General features: G+C 53.8%; 2 protein-coding genes across 5 annotated transcripts in view; one reads left to right on the top strand and one right to left on the bottom strand.

Moving 5' to 3' along the window:
• Zfand3 (zinc finger AN1-type containing 3) overlaps positions 1-2,937 on the top strand; it is a 262,402-nt gene extending 259,465 nt beyond the window's left edge. For both annotated transcript variants that reach the window (XM_029566915.1, XM_008840047.3), the window contains one exon: positions 776-2,937. In XM_029566915.1, the coding sequence (XP_029422775.1) occupies positions 776-930 (155 nt within the window). In that variant the 3' untranslated portion in view covers positions 931-2,937. The remainder of the gene's footprint in view (positions 1-775) is intronic.
• Positions 2,938-13,466: 10,529 nt separating this feature from the next.
• Btbd9 (BTB domain containing 9) overlaps positions 13,467-23,338 on the bottom strand; it is a 414,302-nt gene continuing 404,430 nt past the window's right edge. For 2 of the 3 annotated variants that reach the window (XM_008840045.3, XM_008840044.3), the window contains one exon: positions 13,467-16,360. In XM_008840045.3, coding sequence (XP_008838267.1) covers positions 15,958-16,360 — 403 coding nt within the window. In that variant the 3' untranslated portion in view covers positions 13,467-15,957. The remainder of the gene's footprint in view (positions 16,361-23,338) is intronic. The other variant, XM_029566952.1, reaches the window with a different exon arrangement.

The following is a 23,338-nucleotide window of genomic DNA, read 5'->3' as shown; positions in this document are numbered from 1 at the left end:
GGGGGGGGGGGGCGGCAGTCATCTTGCTGGGATCTCCTTCCTGTCTTGATAGAAGAGGACTACACATACCTCTCAGCCTTTCTGAAAGTTCACTGGGGAGCCAGGAAGGAGTAGGCTCCACCTCCCTGTACTGTGTCCCTTATCCTCAAGCTGCTCTCCTGACCCCCCAGGTCCTCTCTTTGTCACCCAGGTGCCCCTGTCCACATACCCCTGCGTTGTGCCTGTCCTCGCCCTCCTGTCTCATTGCCCTCTTATGTGCTAGACAAGTGCCTTGCTTGGACCTGCACCCTCCTTCACAGCTAGGAGGGCAGCCCAGGTGGGAGCTCTGAGAGGGGGACCCCCACCTCTGCTCTCTTGGGAAGTTAGAGCAGCAGGCTCCTTGAAGAGCACAGCATGGGTCAGCCCTCCAGGACCTCTTTCCCCTCCCATGCATATCTCCTTTCCCTGGGTGGAAGGCGTCCACTCTGCCTTGGCTGCCGTTTGCCCGGGCTTCTGAGCTAGTGTGAGCAAGCTGCTTTCCTGGCCCCCAGGGGCCTCTTCTTCTAAACCGGGACTGAGCCAGGGCCAGAGTGCACTCATAGTCTCACTGCCCTGGCCAGCTGGGGTCCACGGCAGAGCAGCTGTGCCATGGGAGGTGCTGGCCCCCATGCTAGAGGGCAGGGTGCTGTGATAACTTTGGCAGCAGGAGGCCCCGCACTGATTGGTGTCCACCCGCGTGTGCCCCTTATGTGTGCGGGGAGCCAGGCCCCTAACGTCCCTGCTTCTCCACCTACAGGTTACGTGTTCTGTATGTTACACCGCCTCCCTGAGCAGCACGATTGTACGTTCGACCACATGGGCCGCGGCCGTGAGGAAGCCATCATGAAAATGGTGAAACTGGACCGGAAAGTGGGGCGCTCCTGCCAGCGCATCGGGGAGGGGTGCTCCTGAAGGCCGGGCATGGCCACCACACGACGCTGTTCTTAGTTCACTAATGTTAGCCTTATTTAGGACAAAGTCAGCCAGACACCTTGTACTGGGCACGCGTCAGACTACAGCCAGCCGTTCCCTTTCTTTAGCCAGCCATCCTGGTACTGTAGTTTAGGGGTTGATGGTGGTTGAAATTGATTTCTGGCTGGTTACTAAGGTGCCTGCTAGCCATTGTATAAAATTAAAACATGAAGAATATTTTTTTTGAGCATGGCTAGTGGATTCAAAACAACACACCTGTCACTGCTGGAGTCAGACTTAAAAAGCCTTAAGCGGAAAGTGTTGCTGAGGAGCAGGCGCCGGCCCCACAGCCCTCGCTGGGCGGTGTCGCCACAGCTGCTCCGTGTTCGCCTTTCACCTCTTCACTTTTGCTTGGTCCCAGCAGGACCTGATGGCCACGCGTGCCTTGGCCACGGGAGGCTGCTGAGACTGGCCACACGGCTGGGCTGGGTGGTGCCTCGCTCTCCCACAGAGCTGGGAATGGGGGGTGGGGGGCGGATTCTTAGGGAAGTTTTTTACCTGACTTGTTTTGGGAAAACTCATCACACAGGAAAAGAAGCAACCTCACTTTGAAAGTTAGCTCCACTGAAGACTAGTCCACGCATGAGCCCCACCTTTTCTACCCAGGATCCAAGGCCATGACCCACTGGCTCCGGCTGCATTGCACCAGGGGCCAGGGTCTGGCTCCGGGCTGGGGCCTGCACACGGGCCTCTGCAGCCAGATTTCTATATTGGGAGGGTTTTTTGTTGTGGTTTTTTGTTGTGGTTTTTTTTAAAGACACTTTGTGGCCACCCGGCATCTATGTGCTGGGGAACACCTAGGGAAGCTGCTGGGCTGGAGCCTGCTTGTCTTTTTGGGGGCCAGGAGGATGATATGTGTGTGGCCTCCACTCATTTCTATGCAGCCCATAGTCTGAGGACAACCAGTCTGCTTCTTCCACAGGGCAGGTTTAGGAAGAGCAAGCTGCACAGGACCCTGGTGTGGCTCTCTCCAGCCATGGCTGGTGGCGGTTGTGGCACGGGGTGGGAGGCCTCGCTCAGCCTGGGCCTTCTCTGGTGCAGAGGCACACAGCAGCTCAGGCCAGGTGGGGCCTGTGTGGGGGCTGCTTAGAAGCCCATTAGCAGTCAGGTGGGCGGGGCTGGGAAGACATTGGGATTCCTTAGAAGCCTGGATCGGTGAGTGGGCCCCGGCTGTCTGGTCCAGGCCTGTGAACTGGTGTGGGCTGCCCACGCTTGGCTGCCGATGGATGGTTTAACCCAGCAACTTTCTTTTGTATGAGACAACAAAGTTCAACTCTGCAGATTAACAGTGGGACATCTGCAAATTCAAATGTCTTTTGATGCAAAATAATTACTAGGAAATCATGTTCTCCCCACTCCTGCACCCGCCCCTGCATCCACCAGATGGACTCTGCTGCAGAATCTCCAGCCTTAACTCTTGCTTCAGGACCCAGACCAGCGCCTCGCTCTAGGGCAGCCCAGGGCACAGGGGCCAGGTCTGCCCGGCGTTTACCACTGTTGTCAAGCCACAGCCCACTGGCCACCACATGGCCATCCTCAGTGAGCACCCGCAGAGCTCTGATTCCGGAAGAGGCCACAGGTGCCCTTCTCAGCCCCCCACCCAGACCCCAGCAGCTGCTGCCTTCTGCAGCACTGGGAGAGGGCGCTGCAGACCGCACACCCAGGGATCAAGGTCAAGTTCACTTCCTGCCGGGAGAGCTGGGTGGGGGAGGAAGGGCTTGTTCCCCTGCAGTATCTGTTCTGTGAAGTTTGTTAAATGTAAGGGAAGCTTAAATTCTTGTATCTTTAAAGAGAAAATCTTATTTAACCCTTTTGTGTTCTAGATTGACTTACATAGCTTAGAGCTCAGTTTTAGTTTTAACATTGTGAAGATATTAAAAGAATCTTGTAACTTTATTCTTTTTTCTCCTGCTGAAAAAAAAAATTAAACCAATCGTATGAACATTTGGATTTCTCTATTTCCATGTTTCTCAACACCCTGGATCAGCAGAACAGCCCTGTTTGTGCACAGCCCTTGGGCTAACTCATCCACTGAGTGTCCAGGCCCAGCAGCCGCTTCCCTGATGTCTTTTGGGCCTGCCCTGGGAGGCTATGGTGCAGATGTCGGGGTGGGATGGGGGGTGAGGCCCCCAGGCATGGGTGGGTTGGGGGCCTGGGGCCCTTGGGTCTAGCACTGGAGAGGAGGGCGGGTAGGAAGAACCTGCTGGCTCCTTGCAATATGGCCAAAGGGATGTGCATGTGGCCTCTGGCACAGGGGATGCACTTAATATATCTTGAAATACTGACATTTGGCAGGTATAAGGCAGAGGAGTGGCACTTACCCATAACCCCACAGCCGCACGAAGATGACTAAAAATGGTCAGGAAGTTCAGAGTGCTTGGGTGGGGTCGGGACAAGAGCAGGAGGAGCAAGAGCTGGTCTGGTGGCTGGAGTGGCAGTGCATGGACCTCAGAGGCTGGGACACAGAAAGTCCAGCAAGGAGGCCTCAGGGAAGGAGACACGGACAGCTTGTGGAGCAGCAGTCTTCGGGGATGAAGCTGCTTCCTTCAGGGACCTGTGAGCCCCTTTCCCCCAGAGAAGGCTGTCATCCAGAGCCCCGCCAGACAGGCACAGCAGCACTAGAAAGTTCAACAGCAGTCTGCAGCCCAGAGCTCTCACAGCTGCTTAGCTAAGGGAAGGTTCCAGACTAGTGTCCCTGGAGCCAGAGAGAGTGGGCGTTGGATTTACACTTCAGCCCCAGTTGTTTGGGGAAGGTTTCAGGTCTTGAGATATATGCAGAATATAAAAATAAAAATAGACAATTTGGGGGCTGCAGAGATGTCTCAGCAGTTGAGAGTGTGATCTGGTTGTCCAGAGGACCTGAGCTCAGTTTCCAGCACCTGCATCAGGTGGCTGACAACTGTCTGTAACTCTAGTTGCAGGGAATCTGACACCTCTGACCTCGGTGGTGGTGGTGGGGGGCTACATTCGTGTGCATACCCACACACACGTAATTTAAAAAGTTTTTTTAAAAAAGATAATTTGGGGCTGGAGAGATGGTTCAGCCAGCAGTTAAGAGCACTCTTGCAGAGAACCCGGGTTTGGTTTCCAGCACCTACACCACAATAACCACCTGTAACTCCAGTTCCAGAGAATCCAGTGCATCCTTCTGCCCTCTGCAGGCACTGCACAACATGGGTGTGTTTACACACATGCAGGCAAAACACTCATACACAAAAATTTTTTAAATAGGATAATTTTTAAGTGCCCCACCCCCAAATAAGGACGAGCCCCTGGCCCTTGGCATTCCCCAGTGACACAGTCATGAAAGCCCATGCAGATACCAGTGCTGTTGCTCTGGTGAGATCTAAGGTGGCGTCTGCCTAGAGCTGGGAATGGGATGCAAGTGTAGAGGTAACACCCCGGCCTCCGGAGACCAGTAGTCTGGTGGTTTAAAATATGGAAGAAAGCTAAGAAAAGGCTGAAGTCTACAGTCTGGTGGCAGGGAGAGGTGCAGCGAGCCTGCTTGCTTGACTTGGATGGCAGTGTTTGCAGTGAACTGAACCCAAGGCAGAACTGTGCATGACAGGAGGGACTGGTTTCCTCTTCTCTGCCGCCTGCCAGGACTTACTTGCCCTCCTTGCCAGTGGGTATGCCCAGGAGCCAGAAATGGGGTCTGCTGGGCCTCCCTGCGCACACTGGTGCTGAACCCCCTCCCCTTGGGTGCAGAGAAAGGTGCATTCCCAGGTACGTGGCAGCCAGTCCCTGCAGGATGTCTGGGTTACTGGCCTCAGCACAGGCCTGTGTAAGCAGGACTTCCAAACTGGGCCTCTTCAGACTTGTCTATACAGGTTTAATTCAGTCAGGTGGCCATCGTCCCCGGGGCTTTATGTGGTGCTGTGATGCACCTGCCACCTGCATCTGACCAAAACTAGAGCCCTGACCCTGGACCCCTTCTGAGAAGGCTGGGGCCAACCTCTGAAGGCTTTGCCTCCCAATGCACAGGTTGTGAGGGAGATATGGCTTGAGATGGCCAGACTTACAAGCCAGGGATAGCAGATGGGGGGTGGGGTAGGGAACCTGGAGTCTAAGGTCAAGAGTGCCTGCGCAGTCAGCACTCCACAGTCACAGGAAAAGGTGCTCAGGGCCACTCTGACCACGTGATTTAGGATGTGGCGACTCTCAAGTATCAGTGATTCTAAACCATTCATACTGAAGGCAGGATGGGAACCTTCCTCTGACTGCACAATTCTAGGAAACATCGTGAGAGTGGCCACCACAGGACACCTGGGGAGAGGGGAACCCCTAGATGCTGTTGCAGGGCATATTAAACTGATTATAGGCATTGTGAAAAAAGATAGAGTCCTTAAAAATTAGGACAGAACTGCTTGATCCGGCAATCCCAATGCTGGCATAGCCAGGGAAGTGAAGTGGGTATGTCCAAGACAACTGGCTTCTGTGCTTGGCACACTGTTGGCAAGAGCCAAAATGCAGACTCAACCTGTGTCTATCAGCGGCTGAATGCTCAGACTATGTCTACACAATATAGTAGTCATCCCTGAAAAAGGTTGGGATCCTGTCCCTAGGACATGGTTGCACCTAGGGGACATGGTGAGATAAGCCAGATACAATCTCAGATGAACCTGAAGAAGCTGCTCTCCCAAAGTGGGGCAAAGAATGGTGGTGGTGCCATGAAAAAGGGCTGGGGAGAGGCTGGTGGTGGGGGTAGTTAAGTCAGTAGCATGAATCCTGATGTCCTAGTACATGGAAGGGTGACTATACTCAGCCAAGATATACTTGTATCGATCTCAAACAGCTGTATTTTGGGCGCTTTCACAGATGATCAGTGTTGAAGGTGGCGGGTAGGGTGTAGGCCCTGATTATTCCAGGGTACACATGTGCCTTCCATCGTAGCCGGCCTACACCAAATCAAAGACAGGAAAAGGTTCCTGGTGGGTTTTCTCAAACCTGGCTTCCTAGTATTTCCTCCTCTGACTCCCTGAGCTGTGGACATGGACGCTCTGTGTGAGTGCATGATTTGGCCTGGCATGGCTGGCTCCTTGGTACAGCTCACCTGCACCCCAGGCGTCTGGTCTTCTGTGGTGTGCACGGGGCTGGGGCACTTCCCTGACCTTCAGCAGCTCTGGTAGGAAACCTACAGATAAGCCAAATGGGGTCAGCAGCACCTAGCGCAGGGGTGACAGACCCTCAGGGACAAGGGGACCCATCATCACCGGCTTCTGCTGCCCAGCTCCCACCCCAGCTGCTGGCGTGCAGGGCTCACCCCTTCCTGGCCTGCTGCCTGGGCTGAACTCTGGTGTGGTCCAAGTTGAAGCCAGTGGAACACGAGGGAGCTGGTGTGGATGTGCTGTCATAGTGATGGCATCTTTCTGAAACAAGACAGACGCCTTGCCCAGCTGCGGCCTCGCTCGCTCTCCCAGGCTGAGAAGCAAAACAACTTGGACCACTTAACAAGGTCTGCCTGCAAGCTGGAACACCCCGTCTGCTAGTGTACGAAGGCATGTGATCATGTGGCCATGGTAACCTGAGGAAGTCAGCTTTCCCATCCTTACTGTGAGCTTGACCATCTTGTGTAGTCCCGTGGCTTTCTTAAAGACCGTCTGTCTAGCTGGAACCTCTGGCCTGGCTCTGCCAGGGGAACTCCTGGCCTCTGCCGCCTTCTGAGCTGCTGGCAGATCCTGATGGCGGGTACACCTACTGCATCCCAGCCGCCCAGCCAAACTTCCTGTCCTCCAGTGACTGACCTCTGTGGGTGTTACACAGTGGGGTGAGGTGGTTCCTTCCACCCAGACCTGCCCTAGGGAACCAGCCAGACAGGGCTTCCCTCATGTCTCTGGGCCTCCCCTCAGCGCCACCTGTGGGAGCCTGCCTAGGCCTAAGTGCCCTTGACACAGGCTACACCAAAAGTTGCAGAGGAAAGTGAATGGGAAGTGAGCCTCAGGGTAGGGTCTGGAGATGGGACACACTTGTGTGTCTGAGTGGGACACACTTGCCAGACTCAGATCTAGGTCTGTGGTGTCCACAAGCACCCTGAGTTCAGCAAGGATTCTGGGTGCTCCTGGGCACCAGCACTAGATGCTAGAGAGGAGGGCTCAGGGGCAGGGCCATGGGTATGGAGTGCTGAAGGACACATACCAGCTCCTAGCTTGTCACAAACACACAGGTGGGTCATGTGGTATCAACCAGGCCGTGGGCGCGGGCTGGGAAATAGCTGGAAGGGCCATCTTGCTGGGGTGAGCGCTGCTTAGGGAATGAATTCTGAGCAGACAGCAGTGGCTAGGAGGGTAGAAGCCAGCAGGGGTCCACTGTCTGCCTCCCCTGCAAGGGGCTGTGTCCTGTGAACTCCCACAGGGGCAAGGCCTACAGAGACAGGAGACTGGAGGACTTGGGCTGGGGGTGGGGGGGCACTGCAGGAGCTGGCTGTGGAGAAAGTGAGGCAGGACCACAGGTGCAGGAAGTCTACAGCAAGCCTATGGTATTCCATGTACATCAACTGAGTCCCAGTAACACAGCTTGCAAAACTGAGGACTCCGCACCATGCTCATAGAGAACACATTCTAGTGATGTTGGTCTGGGGGCTTTCACAGAGAACTGTGCCCAGGGCTAGCCTGGCCCACACTGTCCCACCTGGGAGGGGAATGGGGACGGCACCCACAACTTTCATAGGCCCAAAAATCCAGTCAGCAGAGCGGAGGTGGCTCACATTCCCTGGGGAATCGGTCTACACAAATCACAAATTTGATATAAGTGGCTGGTGGGCCCAGCCCATGGCCGCCCTTAAGGAGCTGTCCCCCTCCCCCCACTGGAGGCACAGCCCACAGTCCTCTTGCTTTTGCAGACCGTGAGGATGGGCATGGAGTGGCCATGGGGACACCAGTCAGGACAGTGTAAGGGGGAGCTTGCTTGCGGTTTCTCAGGGTAGCATGGTACCCTAGGAGGCCACTCTGAGGCCCAGAGTTGTCCCAGTTCCTATGTCACAGGAACTGTCCCTGTGACATCTGGGCTGGGTGCTATCTCCACGCAGACTCCCAAAGAGAGGATGGAACACCAGTCAGAAGCAGGAGCTGTGGTGGGACCATAGAGGTGATCACCTTTGTGTCGTCACCCATAAACCGTGGGGCTCACAAGATGGTGAGGATCACACCCACCTGCAGGCCTCTGCAGCCTTCGTGGGCTAAGTTGGCTAGCCTCCCCCATGGGCTGGGACCCCAGCTTTGCCACCTCCGAGGTGGAAGAGCCACATCCCTGCCCTTGAGACAATGGAGGCTGTAGACAATGGAGGACAGGTGTGCGGATCCCAGCAACCAGCCACCTCCACTCCCACACACCCGCCACCTCTGCCTTCCCTGCCCAGGCTACAAAAACTCCTGGATGCAAATGCTCCCAGACGTTTCTCATAAATTACAGGGAGATGATTGTGTCTTCGGGTCTCTGGGGGGAAGAGTTTAGTTCTGTGTTTAAGAGGAAGAAGCTATCTGGCCAGATGGCCTGCCCAGCCTGGTTTCTGGCGGGTACTGCTAGCTGGTGTGGTGTGGAAGGACTGGGGACAGCAGAGGAGTGCGGCACCAGAGGGAGGTGATGCCATGGGCCCAGGTCAAGAGTGGTTCAGGCAGAAGCAGCTCTGCCTCACACTTTGAAACCTCGCAGAAAACTTGAGTATCAAGTTCATGGAGCAGGGATTTCCAAACAGGTGCCTGCTCCTCCAGGCCGCCTGTGTTCCGTCCTCTACCTGTTATCCCCGTGAGACTGAGAGGTGCAGAGTGCTGAGCAGCTGGGATCTGGGAGTGCCATCTGTGGCCAGGCACAGGGCGTCCTTCCTCCACACAGGCTGTCCTCCCTCCCTCCCTCCCTCCCTGTCTAGCTCCACGCAGCCCCTCAAAATATCCATTCTCCACTAACAGCCCCCACCTCTGACCTACCCAGTGCAAGGGATGTTCATGTCCTCGTCCGTGGGAGAGCTCCATGCACTCCAGTGGCCCACAGCTGTCTCCACGCCCCCCTCCACCACCCCTCAAAGAACCCCCAGCAGATCCCAGACACTGCTCTGAGCCAGTCACAGCTGGTGGTGCAGGCGTTTTAAGTTCCCAGGGCTACTGATGAGGGCTGACCTTCCATGTGCTGCTGTTGGGACAAACACGGCATCAACGCTGCACAAGGTAACCACAGAGTGCCCAGTGCGCCCCTGACCCACGGTGGCCCGGCCGCCATGGAGGGCAGGTCTGCCTGCTCCAGCGGCCCACCCCCTCAGCACCCTTCTGAGGCTCCAGTCACCACATGGGGCCAAGGACAGGAGTAGCACAGAAGTAAACCCTGAGGAACAGCTCCTGGCATGAGGGACACTGGACCCCCTTCCTGACACATACAGTTACGCTTTGATCGTAGTTTACACCTCTTTTCTCCCCTTGGCTTGGGATAAAGCTAAATGATCGTAATTCTGTTATCTTCTAAATTAAGAAGGGAAAGCTGACTAGGTCGGCGCGTGTACCCAGAAGTCTAACAATTGGGGTGACAGCCTAACTACTGAGCAATTTTTTGCACAATTCAAAACTCATTTTTGGGGGCCAAGGCATCAGTCTAACAAACACATCCCACTCTTGCTGAAAATAATTCCTTTCCCGACTCTTCTAGGAATAAAACACTTTTAATGCATTTGTCAGGAGTCGAAACTTCATTTAATAAGATTGAAAAGTGACATTTTAAAGAACAGTTGGGAAGAGCCCCCACCCATCATAGGCTCACGGCCCTAAAGTCAAACCAGAAGTACTGAGGATTTGGTAAACGCCAACTCTTCAGTGTGAGGTGTGCTCCAGCCTGGGGGACAGCACTGGACTTCAACGCCACCTGCCCTGTTCAGTAACACCACAGGAGCTGCCACAGATAACATGAGGCACTCACAGAAACCCCAATGAAGATGTCATTTTGTCCCCCAAAGAACATGATCAAAACGTAGCGCAGGAGGCTCTGCAGCGACCCAGTTGACCTGAGGGCCAGAGCCAGCTGGGAGGCATTTGTGATGGTAACCACAGGCCCCTGGATGGATCCTCCTGGCACCCAGTTTCCCCAGAATCAGCCCCCATCTCGTGCTGCAGGGCTATTAGGTGCGCAGGAACCATCAGTACTTGAAGTCTGGCGGCTTCACTTGTGTCCTACGGGCCTCCAGGGGGCAGACCAGGCTCTGGAGAACTCCAGTCTGCATGAGACTTTTCTCTTGGTTTGCTTGCTCAGCTCTGTCCCCTAGTGATGTGGACCTTACCCTAGATGTGGGTGTGACAACGGCCTCCAGGCATCTGAAGGCCCATCAGCTAAAGGGAGCCTATGTGTCTGGTGGGAGGTAAACAGCTCCGTGTCCTCATGGCCTGAGCAGGTGTTCATCCAAGCCAGGCACAGCAGGGGCCCAGCTGACTTAGGGTCTTAGAAGGCCCTGCTGGCACCTATGACCTTGCTGTCCCGTCTCTCATCACTGCTAGGTACCTGATGCCAAGGAGGGCTCCTTGGCAGTGCTGGAAGGGAGCAGGGTCTACAGCCACAACACCCTGAACATGCCCAAAATTGTCTGAAGAGAGGAAGCCACAGTTGTGGGTCTGGGTGATGTTCTGCAGGGGCCTCGGCGGACTGGAGGTGTGGCTGCCAGAGTGCTGGTGACTGGCAGGGAGAGGTGTGCGCAGCAGGCTCTGGGGTAGACACCCTGGCTCCTGTGCCAGATCAGCCCCATCATCCATGCTGGGCTGCCCGCTGGGCTACCACAACTTCCATGTTTACAAAGAAGCCCTTCAGGCCAGGTGTGCCACCTCATATCTATAATCCCAGCACTCAGGATTCTGAGGCAGGAGGATTACCATGAGTCTGCAGCCAGCCTGGGTTATGAGGCTGCATCTCAAATAACAAAATGAAAACAAGCAGCCTTCAAACAGCTTCCAAAAGCTACAAACTCCACCCTCAGCGGGACAGGGCTCCTCTACTGCACTGCCGAGTGGAAGCTCTCCAAGTTACCTGGGGGTGGGATATGCTGACAGTGGTGGGAGGACCTGGGCTGGGGGTGGGGGGGCACTGCAGGAGCTGGCTGTGGAGAAAGTGAGGCAGGACCACAGGTGCAGGAAGTCTACAGCAAGCCTATGGTATTCCATGTACATCAACTGAGTCCCAGTAACACAGCTTGCAAAACTGAGGACTCCGCACCATGCTCATAGAGAACACATTCTAGTGATGTTGGTCTGCAGGAGCTGGCTGTGGAGAAAGTGAGGCAGGACCACAGGTGCAGGAAGTCATCACTTTATTTCTACAGCAAGCCTATGGTATTCCATGTACATCAACTGAGTCCCAGTAACACAGCTTGCAAAACTGAGGACTCCGCACCATGCTCATAGAGAACACATTCTAGTGATGTTGGTCTGGGGGCTTTCACAGAGAACTGTGCCCAGGGCTAGCCTGGCCCACACTGTCCCACCTGGGAGGGGAATGGGGACGGCACCCACAACTTTCATAGGCCCAAAAATCCAGTCAGCAGAGCGGAGGTGGCTCACATTCCCTGGGGAATCGGTCTACACAAATCACAAATTTGATATAAGTGGCTGGTGGGCCCAGCCCATGGCCGCCCTTAAGGAGCTGTCCCCCTCCCCCCACTGGAGGCACAGCCCACAGTCCTCTTGCTTTTGCAGACCGTGAGGATGGGCATGGAGTGGCCATGGGGACACCAGTCAGGACAGTGTAAGGGGGAGCTTGCTTGCGGTTTCTCAGGGTAGCATGGTACCCTAGGAGGCCACTCTGAGGCCCAGAGTTGTCCCAGTTCCTATGTCACAGGAACTGTCCCTGTGACATCTGGGCTGGGTGCTATCTCCACGCAGACTCCCAAAGAGAGGATGGAACACCAGTCAGAAGCAGGAGCTGTGGTGGGACCATAGAGGTGGTCACCTTTGTGTCGTCACCCATAAACCGTGGGGCTCACAAGATGGTGAGGATCACACCCACCTGCAGGCCTCTGCAGCCTTCGTGGGCTAAGTTGGCTAGCCTCCCCCATGGGCTGGGACCCCAGCTTTGCCACCTCCGAGGTGGAAGAGCCACATCCCTGCCCTTGAGACAATGGAGGCTGTAGACAATGGAGGACAGGTGTGCGGATCCCAGCAACCAGCCACCTCCACTCCCACACACCCGCCACCTCTGCCTTCCCTGCCCAGGCTACAAAAACTCCTGGATGCAAATGCTCCCAGACGTTTCTCATAAATTACAGGGAGATGATTGTGTTTTCGGGTCTCTGGGGGGAAGAGTTTAGTTCTGTGTTTAAGAGGAAGAAGCTATCTGGCCAGATGGCCTGCCCAGCCTGGTTTCTGGCGGGTACTGCTAGCTGGTGTGGTGTGGAAGGACTGGGGACAGCAGAGGAGTGCGGCACCAGAGGGAGGTGATGCCATGGGCCCAGGTCAAGAGTGGTTCAGGCAGAAGCAGCTCTGCCTCACACTTTGAAACCTCGCAGAAAACTTGAGTATCAAGTTCATGGAGCAGGGATTTCCAAACAGGTGCCTGCTCCTCCAGGCCGCCTGTGTTCCGTCCTCTACCTGTTATCCCCGTGAGACTGAGAGGTGCAGAGTGCTGAGCAGCTGGGATCTGGGAGTGCCATCTGTGGCCAGGCACAGGGCGTCCTTCCTCCACACAGGCTGTCCTCCCTTCCTCCCTCCCTCCCTGTCTAGCTCCACGCAGCCCCTCAAAATATCCATTCTCCACTAACAGCCCCCACCTCTGACCTACCCAGTGCAAGGGATGTTCATGTCCTCGTCCGTGGGAGAGCTCCATGCACTCCAGTGGCCCACAGCTGTCTCCACGCCCCCCTCCACCACCCCTCAAAGAACCCCCAGCAGATCCCAGACACTGCTCTGAGCCAGTCACAGCTGGTGGTGCAGGCGTTTTAAGTTCCCAGGGCTACTGATGAGGGCTGACCTTCCATGTGCTGCTGTTGGGACAAACACGGCATCAACGCTGCACAAGGTAACCACAGAGTGCCCAGTGCGCCCCTGACCCACGGTGGCCCGGCCGCCATGGAGGGCAGGTCTGCCTGCTCCAGCGGCCCACCCCCTCAGCACCCTTCTGAGGCTCCAGTCACCACATGGGGCCAAGGACAGGAGTAGCACAGAAGTAAACCCTGAGGAACAGCTCCTGGCATGAGGGACACTGGACCCCCTTCCTGACACATACAGTTACGCTTTGATCGTAGTTTACACCTCTTTTCTCCCCTTGGCTTGGGATAAAGCTAAATGATCGTAATTCTGTTATCTTCTAAATTAAGAAGAAGGGAAAGCTGACTAGGTCGGCGCGTGTACCCAGAAGTCTAACAATTGGGGTGACAGCCTAACTACTGAGCAATTTTTTGCACAATTCAAAACTCATTTTTGGGGGCCAAGGCATCAGTCTAACAAACACATCCCACTCTTGCTGAAAATAATTCCTTTCCCGACTCTTCTAGGAATAAAACACTTTTAATGCATTTGTCAGGAGTCGAAACTTCATTTAATAAGATTGAAAAGTGACATTTTAAAGAACAGTTGGGAAGAGCCCCCACCCATCATAGGCTCACGGCCCTAAAGTCAAACCAGAAGTACTGAGGATTTGGTAAACGCCAACTCTTCAGTGTGAGGTGTGCTCCAGCCTGGGGGACAGCACTGGACTTCAACGCCACCTGCCCTGTTCAGTAACACCACAGGAGCTGCCACAGATAACATGAGGCACTCACAGAAACCCCAATGAAGATGTCATTTTGTCCCCCAAAGAACATGATCAAAACGTAGCGCAGGAGGCTCTGCAGCGACCCAGTTGACCTGAGGGCCAGAGCCAGCTGGGAGGCATTTGTGATGGTAACCACAGGCCCCTGGATGGATCCTCCTGGCACCCAGTTTCCCCAGAATCAGCCCCCATCTCGTGCTGCAGGGCTATTAGGTGCGCAGGAACCATCAGTACTTGAAGTCTGGCGGCTTCACTTGTGTCCTACGGGCCTCCAGGGGGCAGACCAGGCTCTGGAGAACTCCAGTCTGCATGAGACTTTTCTCTTGGTTTGCTTGCTCAGCTCTGTCCCCTAGTGATGTGGACCTTACCCTAGATGTGGGTGTGACAACGGCCTCCAGGCATCTGAAGGCCCATCAGCTAAAGGGAGCCTATGTGTCTGGTGGGAGGTAAACAGCTCCGTGTCCTCATGGCCTGAGCAGGTGTTCATCCAAGCCAGGCACAGCAGGGGCCCAGCTGACTTAGGGTCTTAGAAGGCCCTGCTGGCACCTATGACCTTGCTGTCCCGTCTCTCATCACTGCTAGGTACCTGATGCCAAGGAGGGCTCCTTGGCAGTGCTGGAAGGGAGCAGGGTCTACAGCCACAACACCCTGAACATGCCCAAAATTGTCTGAAGAGAGGAAGCCACAGTTGTGGGTCTGGGTGATGTTCTGCAGGGGCCTCGGCGGACTGGAGGTGTGGCTGCCAGAGTGCTGGTGACTGGCAGGGAGAGGTGTGCGCAGCAGGCTCTGGGGTAGACACCCTGGCTCCTGTGCCAGATCAGCCCCATCATCCATGCTGGGCTGCCCGCTGGGCTACCACAACTTCCATGTTTACAAAGAAGCCCTTCAGGCCAGGTGTGCCACCTCATATCTATAATCCCAGCACTCAGGATTCTGAGGCAGGAGGATTACCATGAGTCTGCAGCCAGCCTGGGTTATGAGGCTGCATCTCAAATAACAAAATGAAAACAAGCAGCCTTCAAACAGCTTCCAAAAGCTACAAACTCCACCCTCAGCGGGACAGGGCTCCTCTACTGCACTGCCGAGTGGAAGCTCTCCAAGTTACCTGGGGGTGGGATATGCTGACAGTGGTGACTCCTGTAATCCATCCATTGGAGACTCCTGACAGGCAGGCATGCCACACAGCAAAGAAGTCGGGCCAGAGCTGTGGACTACTGAGCAAAGTGTCTCCCCCAGGACAGCTGCCACCCTCGGCCTCTGCTCACAGGAAGACGCTTCCCCTGCAGCCTGAGGGCTCATGTTACCCACCTCTTCAGGGTGTGGCCTGCTCTAAACTAAGTCAAACACAGGAAGGTGAGGGACCTGTTCCTCTATGTCCACAGCTAATGTCTTTCAGAACAAATCTGAAGCCTTGCCCCTCCTCTAAGCAAGCTCACAGGAAGTGCAGGGACAGGGCCCACACTGCAGGGGAGGGGCTCAGGTCGGTGCTGATGGTGACAAACCTGTAGAGCTTCGGAGATGAGAGGACTCCAGAACATCACAGCATTGAAGTTACTGGAGGAGGGAGTGTGATGGAGCTGTGGTAGTTAGGGGGAAAGCTCCTGAGACCTGCTCCTCACCATCCAGTTGTGTGATGCCGGAAGACTCACTACAGGCTCCGAGGCCTGTGCTCAGGAGGCCGGGCAGGGTCGGCTGGGACCTGGTAGGCATCTATCTACACGTTCCTGAATGTTACACTGGCAGCTGGTATGACAACCGTTTCCACGTCCGCCTCCCAACCTGGAAGGCAGCTCCATTTCTGGAATGACAGGTTAATAACTCAGCAATCTGAGCAATTATTAACTCCAGTGTCCACAGACTGATTTGTGCACTGTGCGTCTGGTTGAACTTCCTCACAGGATTTTCTTTGTCAGGCCTGGTGCCAGGATGAACTGTGTCTGCATCTCATTCAGAAGCCTGACAGCTGCTGCTCCATCCTACCTGAATCCATTCAAGACGGAGGAAGAGAGGGACAGCGTTCAAGCCTGGTACCCCACGACTCAGAGGTGGAGAAAACCTGGCAGTACAAAGCCATGAGTAGCCAGGGCCATGGGTACTGCAGATGGGAACTCTACCAAGTCCACTGCCCCAGCAGCCAGGGTCCCTCTGCCCAGCAGGGTCGGAGGCTCAGGCCTTTCTGGGGTCTGGCTTGGGCTGGCTTTCTCTTCCTTCCACCCTGTGCCCAGGTTAGATTAGAGGTAGGGCTTGATGAGGACTGAAGACCTACTTTCTCCCCCTGGTGACGGCCTGAAGAATAGGGGAGAACATGGCACGCTGGGATCCCTGGGCGAAGACCTGCTTTGGGGTAGCTTTTGTAGCCAGGCCTGCTCCTCCCAGGGATGAGGAGGGCAGTCCACTGAGGTCCCAGCCTGGGAGACACGCCTGCTCCATGAGGTCCACCCAAGTCAGACCACATCCTCTGCCTCCTTTATTGGTGCTGATGGTTGGGTGAGCGTGAGTTGGGGCCTGGGCTTGGGGGCAGCGAGCTGACACTGGGTGCCCGCAGGGCGTGAGGGTCGAGTTGCTGACTAGAGGGGCTGGGGTCCCCTGCCCCTGGCTCCTCACTGTTCTCCTCCTTCTGGCTGATCTGCTGCTCCGGACACTCAAAGTGGACACAGTGGAACACCTAAGTGAGAAAAGGAAGAGGCTGGGTGAGTGGCAGCCGGCTGGCTGGGACCCAGACAGGATAAGGAGCTGTGTGCGGTGTGTGGCACAGCTGAGTTCAGGGAAGTCCTCCCAGCCTGCTCAGACACCTGGAGGCACTGCGGCCACTCGGCGAACGTAAGCAGGTGAGTGGTCAGGTTTGGAAGTGCCACGCAGGCCGCCTCAGTGTCCACGGCAGACCACGCCACTTTCCTCTCCTGGGCTTTCTCCCTGTTGAATTAGTTTTTTCAGGATTTACTTTTAATTGTGTGTGGGATGTGTACACACCATATACATGTGGGTGCCCATGGAAGCCAGAAGAGGGTGTCACATCCCCTGGAACTAGAGTTACAAATGGTTGTGAGCCACACAACGTGAGTGCTGGGAACTGAATTTGGGTCCTTTACAAGAGCAACCGTGCTCTCAGCCCTCAATTGGTTTATTCTTGCATGTGGTATTATGCACTGTGGTGATGTATTCTCCTAAAGGCCAATACATTCTGTACTTGAAATGGGTGAATGGATGGCACTACAAAGTGTTATTCTAAAAATTCTACAAACTGTTATAAAAAGGAAACTAAAGCCAGGCCTGCTGGTGCTCACCTGTGATCGCAGCACTTGGAACCAGAGGCAGGAGGATCAGCCTGGAAGTCTACGCCGGCCTGGGTTACATGGAAAGACCTTGACTCAAAACATCAAGAAAAAGGAGTGTGCGGGGGTGTCTAGTGAGTACATTAACCCAGGCAAGGGCCCTTGCTCATCCCAAACCAGGATCTGGGGAGGGCCAAGGGGACCCTACTGGGCAGCTGTGCTGGGGAGTGAACTTTACCCTTAACTGGTTTGGGCAAGTCTGAGACAAATGTCCTCAACCTGAGGCATCAGCCACCTACCAAGGGAGCGTTGCCACCTAAGACAAAGCCAACCTACCTACCAAGTGACATCACGGAGCTCTGAGCAGGGCTAGGCCCAACTACTGGGCCAACGGGACACAGCTCTGACCACAGTGAGCCTGGCCCACAGTGTGGGTGAGAGTGGAGACCGAACATGCAGAGAACTGCCCTATGAGCCGAGGGATGGGGATGGGGGGTGTTGGAGACGGGCACTCAGAGGAGCCACAGGTGGGAGGTCACCATGACAGATGTCAGTCCCGGCAAGCTCCTCTCTGCCTTCTCTCACCCAGTCCCTCTGAGTTACACTTTCTGGGTGTCTGTGGAGCTCTCTGGGGTGAGGATCTGACTTTAGCACTCACTGCCTTCCACCAGGGGGAGTAGGCTGGTTCCCCAGGGAGCAGACCAGCAGTTTTTAAGGGAATCAATTTTGAGATTTTTTTTTTTGTCTCCTTTTTCCTTGAGCTAGTTCTATGTATAATTTGTCAGAAGGTTGTTGGACTAATGTGGTTCCCTCTGGTTTTTTAAAAAACTAGCTAGGTATTACTTATCTCTCTCACTGTCTATCCCTTCCACCATGGTTTCCCCATTTAAAGTGCCCCCATTTCTCCCTTAATAATACCCTTCTCCTGTGGCCCAACCTCTCTTGAGCTCCTTCTTTCCCTTTATCCCCAACATTCCTTGTATGACCCTCCCTCCCCCTCCCCTTAAACTAACCCCATTTTTATCCATATCTCTCTTATTAAGGCCTGTTTCCTACTGTTCCTCTCTTTCAGATTCTTTCTTTTCCTTTACTTCCCTGGTTCCTCTTCATTATCCTGGTTCCTGTAGTTATGTCTGGATACATACTCACTTAAAAGGATTTGGTGCTAGGATCCACATATGAGGGAGAACATATTTTGTTTTTCTCAGTCTGTGTTACTTCACTTAGTATAACAGTTTCTAGTTCCATCCATTTACCTGCAACTTTCATGATTTCATCTTTCTTTACTGCTGAGTTAGACTCCATTGTATAAATGAACCACATTTTCATTATCTACTCGTCAGTTGAGGGACACTTAGGTTGCTTCCATCTCTTAGCTATTGTGAAAAAAGCAGCAACAAAAATGGATGTACAAGTGTCTCTGCAATAGGATGAGTTCTTTGGGTATATGCCAAAAGACAGGGTCTCCCTGTAGCCCCCAACTGGCCTGGAACTGTAGACCAGGCTGGCCTCGAACTCAGAGATCTGCCTGCCTCTGCCTCCTGAGTGCTGGGATTAAAGGCATGTGCCACCATGCCCAGCTTAATTTCAAGATTCTTAAACTTGCGCTTTGTATAAGGCTTGACTGCACATTGTCTTCACATCCCAGGCCAGGCTAGCCCTTACCCACTGGCTCAGGTGTACCACCCTGGCACATGGGCCTCTCACCAATTCAGGGCACTGGGCGGTGGATGCAGCCTTTGATGACTCACTGTCCCTTCAGTATCCCGGAAGCCTAAAGGGGGAATTGGCTTGAGTCAGTGCTGGGACCCCCAGAAGTATATGTGGGATTGAAGTGAACTATTTTACATATAACTGGAAATTTTCTGCATTTTGAGTATTTTCAAGATTCAGTGGCTAAAACCCATGGATGAAACATTCTCCTGTTTTCAGATTTGGGTACTTCATAAAACAGGTTCTATGCCCTCACCTAGGCTGGCCTCACTACACTCAGCCTTCAGTGCCAAAGCAGGATTTTGTGGGCCCAGGACTTTGAGATCAGCTTAGGCAGTATAGTGAGGAAGGACTGGGCAGGGGAGGAGCCAGGGGTGATAAGACTTCAGGGGGCTGGGGAACCAAGTAGAGGAGGCTAGTGACTCCGGGGGTGCTGCAGACCCCACGGCAGAGCATGTGCATGCACCTCTACCTTTCCATAGTACAGAGAAGACAGGTGTGGTATGAACCATGTATTCTGCCAAAAGCAGCACAAGCCCTGCACTCACCTCCCTGCACCAGTCTTCTCCACACTCCCAAGTGCATCCATTTATGGAGCACTGTTTCGAGCTCACACTTTTTTTTTTTTTTTCACCTCCTCCCCAGAGCTGAGGACCAAACCCAGGGCCTTGTGCTTGCTGAGCAAGCTAAAAACCCAACCCCTCAACCTCACACTTTAGACTGCCAAAAAAAAACTGAATGCACCCACGCACTGTCCTGGGCAGGTCTGTTTTGGCAGAGACTGAGTCTCCTTAGAGGTAGGCACTTGGCACTGTCCTGGCCATGGACTTCCTGTGGACTCTTCCTGCAGCCAATGCCCTGTGCAGCCCCTCCCCTCCCCTTACTTGCTCTCCTCCCTTCCCTTCATATAACAGTCCCTCTTTGGGCCCATCTGCAGGTGTCACCTGTCCGTGGTGACAGGATTAGGTCAGATGGAGAGAGGTCACCAGCTCTCCATTTGCAGGTTAATTTGAAAGCCTGCTTCTCACTGGCAATTAGTGCCATCCTCCCCGCCTGCTCCCCTTTCTGAAGCCTGGCAGAATCAGCATCTTGGGAAGGGAAGCCTCTGCTCTTGCCTCATGGAAACACCTCTCTGGGCCTGTGGCCAGGCAGCAGATTCTGCAGAGTCCTCACCCACCACTTGAGTTTCTTGAAATAAACAAAGGCCCATCCTTTTTGGTAAGGTGACTCATACTCCCCACTGTGAATGAATGAGAACTCTAGAAGCCTTGGACGGCCCTTGCCCCTCCTGGAACTGGAGTGCGCTCCATCTGCCTCACGGTGTTCTGTCCACAGGTGTTTGTGCAATCCCCGATCTGATCGGCCGGCTGACACTCCCTGACCTGACCGTTCCTGCCTCCTGCCCCTCCTCCTGCTCTCCCTGGTGACTCAGTGAGCTTTCTCTTTTTGATCTTGCTAGCTTCTCTTCAAGCCTGAGTGCTCTAGGTGAGCACTCCTTAGCACCCACCCATCTGTCACTTCCCATTACACTCAGAGACCCAGGCTTCATAAGTCCTTCTGTTCAGGGCTTAAACAAAGAGTAAATGGATCAAAAACCCTTCTCCCAACCAACAACCCTAGTTTGAGAAATAATGTTGAAAAGATGGAGTGGCTCTGCCCATGCCACATGGCCTGGAGGATGCACTCAGTCTGAGGGGCACATACTAGGTGCCCCCACCTCGCTGCCCTGGTTCACATGTACCTCCAGCCACAATTTCTAGCCTGCATTTGCATCTTGTCTAATTCCCATGCCACTAATTGCACAACTGTGTTGAGTCTGCCAGCAATCTGTTTTCAAATAACAGTGCAAATGGCTGTTTCTCAACATCCCTAACGACACCAGCAATCTCCACTGGCCATTGTCTTCTGTGACTATCCCACCCAGGAAGGTCATGCCTATTTCTCTCCCTGGCCCACGTACGCCTCCCAGAGTTTGGCCTTACAACTGGCACAGCTGGCGGTGTACAACAAAAGTGAGCATGAGCTGGGAAGAACAATGGTGAGGTCCCTGATGTGGGGAAGGAGACCAACACCCCAAGTAGAGTGGGGTGAGGGCAGTGTGGGTCGAGGAAATATTAACCCCACAGGCTTGGTGGGGGTGACTGCAGTGGCATGGTTAAGATGAGTAAGTAGGGTGAGGCCACGTAAGCAGACGAGGTCAATGGGGGAAATCCCAGGGTAGCACACCTGCTTGACTGGTGGGAGCCACCATGTGCGTATGGAGATGACTTGAAAACAGCAGGTCTAGAACAGACTTTGCAAGCTCTGGAGTAGCACACCAGGGACAGAATATCAACAAGTGGCCGCTCTGCTGCTTGGCTGCTGCTATCGGTAATAAGAAATCTGTCTCGAGTAGACGCCTTAACTCAGAGGGAAACTGAAGGGTTAGAAAGGAATTAGAGCAAGAGAGGGATATGAGGCAGGCTTCATCAGTACTGGCCTCAAACCTTGCTGGTAAATAAGAGAGAAAATGGAGGGATTGGCATGCCATTTTTTACATCTAGGAGGTCAAAGGGAAAAAAGCCCAGGTCAGATTGATAATACAAGGCCCATCCTGGGACCCTAAAACCTGGAACCCCTGGGAAGAGTCAGGTAGTGATGAAGAAGGGAGTGACCTAGAAATAGTGGGAGATGCCCCTGGACCCAACCTTTACTTCAAAGAAACAGGAAATCCATGATCAGCATGCTGATGGAGGTCTTAACAATAGCCCGGTGCAGGAGACCACAGTGATCAGAGAATACTCCACACCGGAGCAGTTAGAACTAGGAAAGACATTCAATCAAACAAACAATGAAGGAGCCCCTACCACCTGGCCTGTGAGGCTATGCGACATGGGGGCAGATGGAATCATTTTAAGTGCTACAGAAGCTGAGAAGTTGAGCAATATAACCACTCATCCCTCTCTGAGATAAAGACTTCACAATCTAAGGTAATATGAGGGGAATCAGTCCATGGTGATTGGCTCATTAGCCACATGTTTACCCCCAGCTGAGGTTCCCATGAACACCAGAGACTGGAAAACCATAGAGGAAGGACAGGCCCTGTGGAGGGAACTGGGTGTAGGGAAGGCTGTGTTTGATGCCCAGTTCACAGGCCCAGACAGGACTGTTTTTACCGGAGACTTAAGAAAGAAACTATTTAGCAAGGCCCACGAGCCTGGTATGGAGCTTTGGTGGCAGTGCTAAGCCCCATGGTCAGGCATGACCTGTATGAGGTAGGAGAGGCCCTAGCAGATTTAAATTATTTAGACCAACATGTAAACTGGGTTTGCAAGGTGCTAAAGCAAGTAGACACAGGGAAAAGGGCAGGAACTCAGCAAAAGGGCTCCTCCGTGTCTCCTGAGCAGATATGGATAGTTCTGCACTGAGCACGAGTTGCTAGGAAAAAAATTGATGGGCAACCAAATGCTGTGCTGGTGAGCCTATGGACAGCTTTAAGACCAGACCAGCAATTCACCACAAGAGTAAGAGAAACTGGAGATCAGGAGGTGGGGGTGACTCCAACTTTGCCACCTGCTTCAGAGGAAGGCAGCCTCCTAAGATGTGACCCCCCCACCCCAGCCACTTCCTTGAAGGAGTGGCCAAGGTTGCTCATAGGTGAGGGTCATACTGGGTGACTGGAGGCTGCATGTTGAATTGAGGATTTATTTGACCCCCACTAATATACAAAACACATGGGCCCTAGTGGATACTGGAGCAGAGTGTATTCATTCATGGCAACCCCCCAAAACACCAGGGCCAATGGATGGCAGTGGATAGGTATGGGGATAAAACCATATGGGTAAAGCAGACTAGACTCATTCTGAGAGTGGGCAATTATCCTCCCAGAAGTACAAGATGTGCATCTCTCCCCTGTGAGAGAACATTGTAGGGGTGGATGCCCTACCGGGTCACACCTTACATACTACTGTGGGAGAGCTCCGGCCAAGGGTACAAACAGTAAAAGCAATTACTCGGGTGGGCAGTGTGGGAGCCAGTCAAACTGTCCACCCCACAGAGGTGAATTATCAAACAGTACTGGCTGCCTGGGGGGGGTCAAGACAAAATCACAGAAACCATCCAGGAACTAGAGTGGGTAGAGGTTATGCACCCACCCCAGAGCCCTTTCAATAGCCCCATTTGGCCTATCAGCTGGCTCCCGGAGCCAGATTGATTACTGGGAGTTAAAAAAAGGTGGTGTTTCCCATTCATACAGTGGTGCCCAACATTGCACTGCTCAGCTGGTGCAGGAAATGGGGTCCTTCCATGCTTCAGTGAACCTTGCTAATGCGTTTTTAAAAATTTATTATGGGCAGGGGGAGTGGTGGCGCATGCCTTGAATCCCAGCACTTGGGAGGCAGAGGCAGGTGGATCTTCGTGAGGCCAGCCTGGTCTACATAGTTCCAGGACTGCTTGGGCTACAAGGAGAACCCTGTCTCAAAAAAGACAAAAAAAAAATTTATATGTATGCGCGTATTGCCTGCATGTAGGAAAGTGCACCTGTGTCGTGCAATGCCCACAGAGGACAGAAGAGGCTGTTGGATCCCCTGGGACTGGAGTTACAGACAGTTGATAGCTGCCATGTGGGTGCTGGGATTTGAACCCAGGTCTTCTGCAAGAACAACCAGCGTTCCTAACCC

This window comes from Nannospalax galili, unplaced genomic scaffold (genome assembly GCF_000622305.1).
Source record: "Nannospalax galili isolate Female #2095 unplaced genomic scaffold, S.galili_v1.0 scaffold538, whole genome shotgun sequence".
Taxonomy (NCBI): domain Eukaryota; kingdom Metazoa; phylum Chordata; class Mammalia; order Rodentia; family Spalacidae; genus Nannospalax; species Nannospalax galili.
This window is presented reverse-complemented; position numbering and strand designations above follow the sequence as displayed.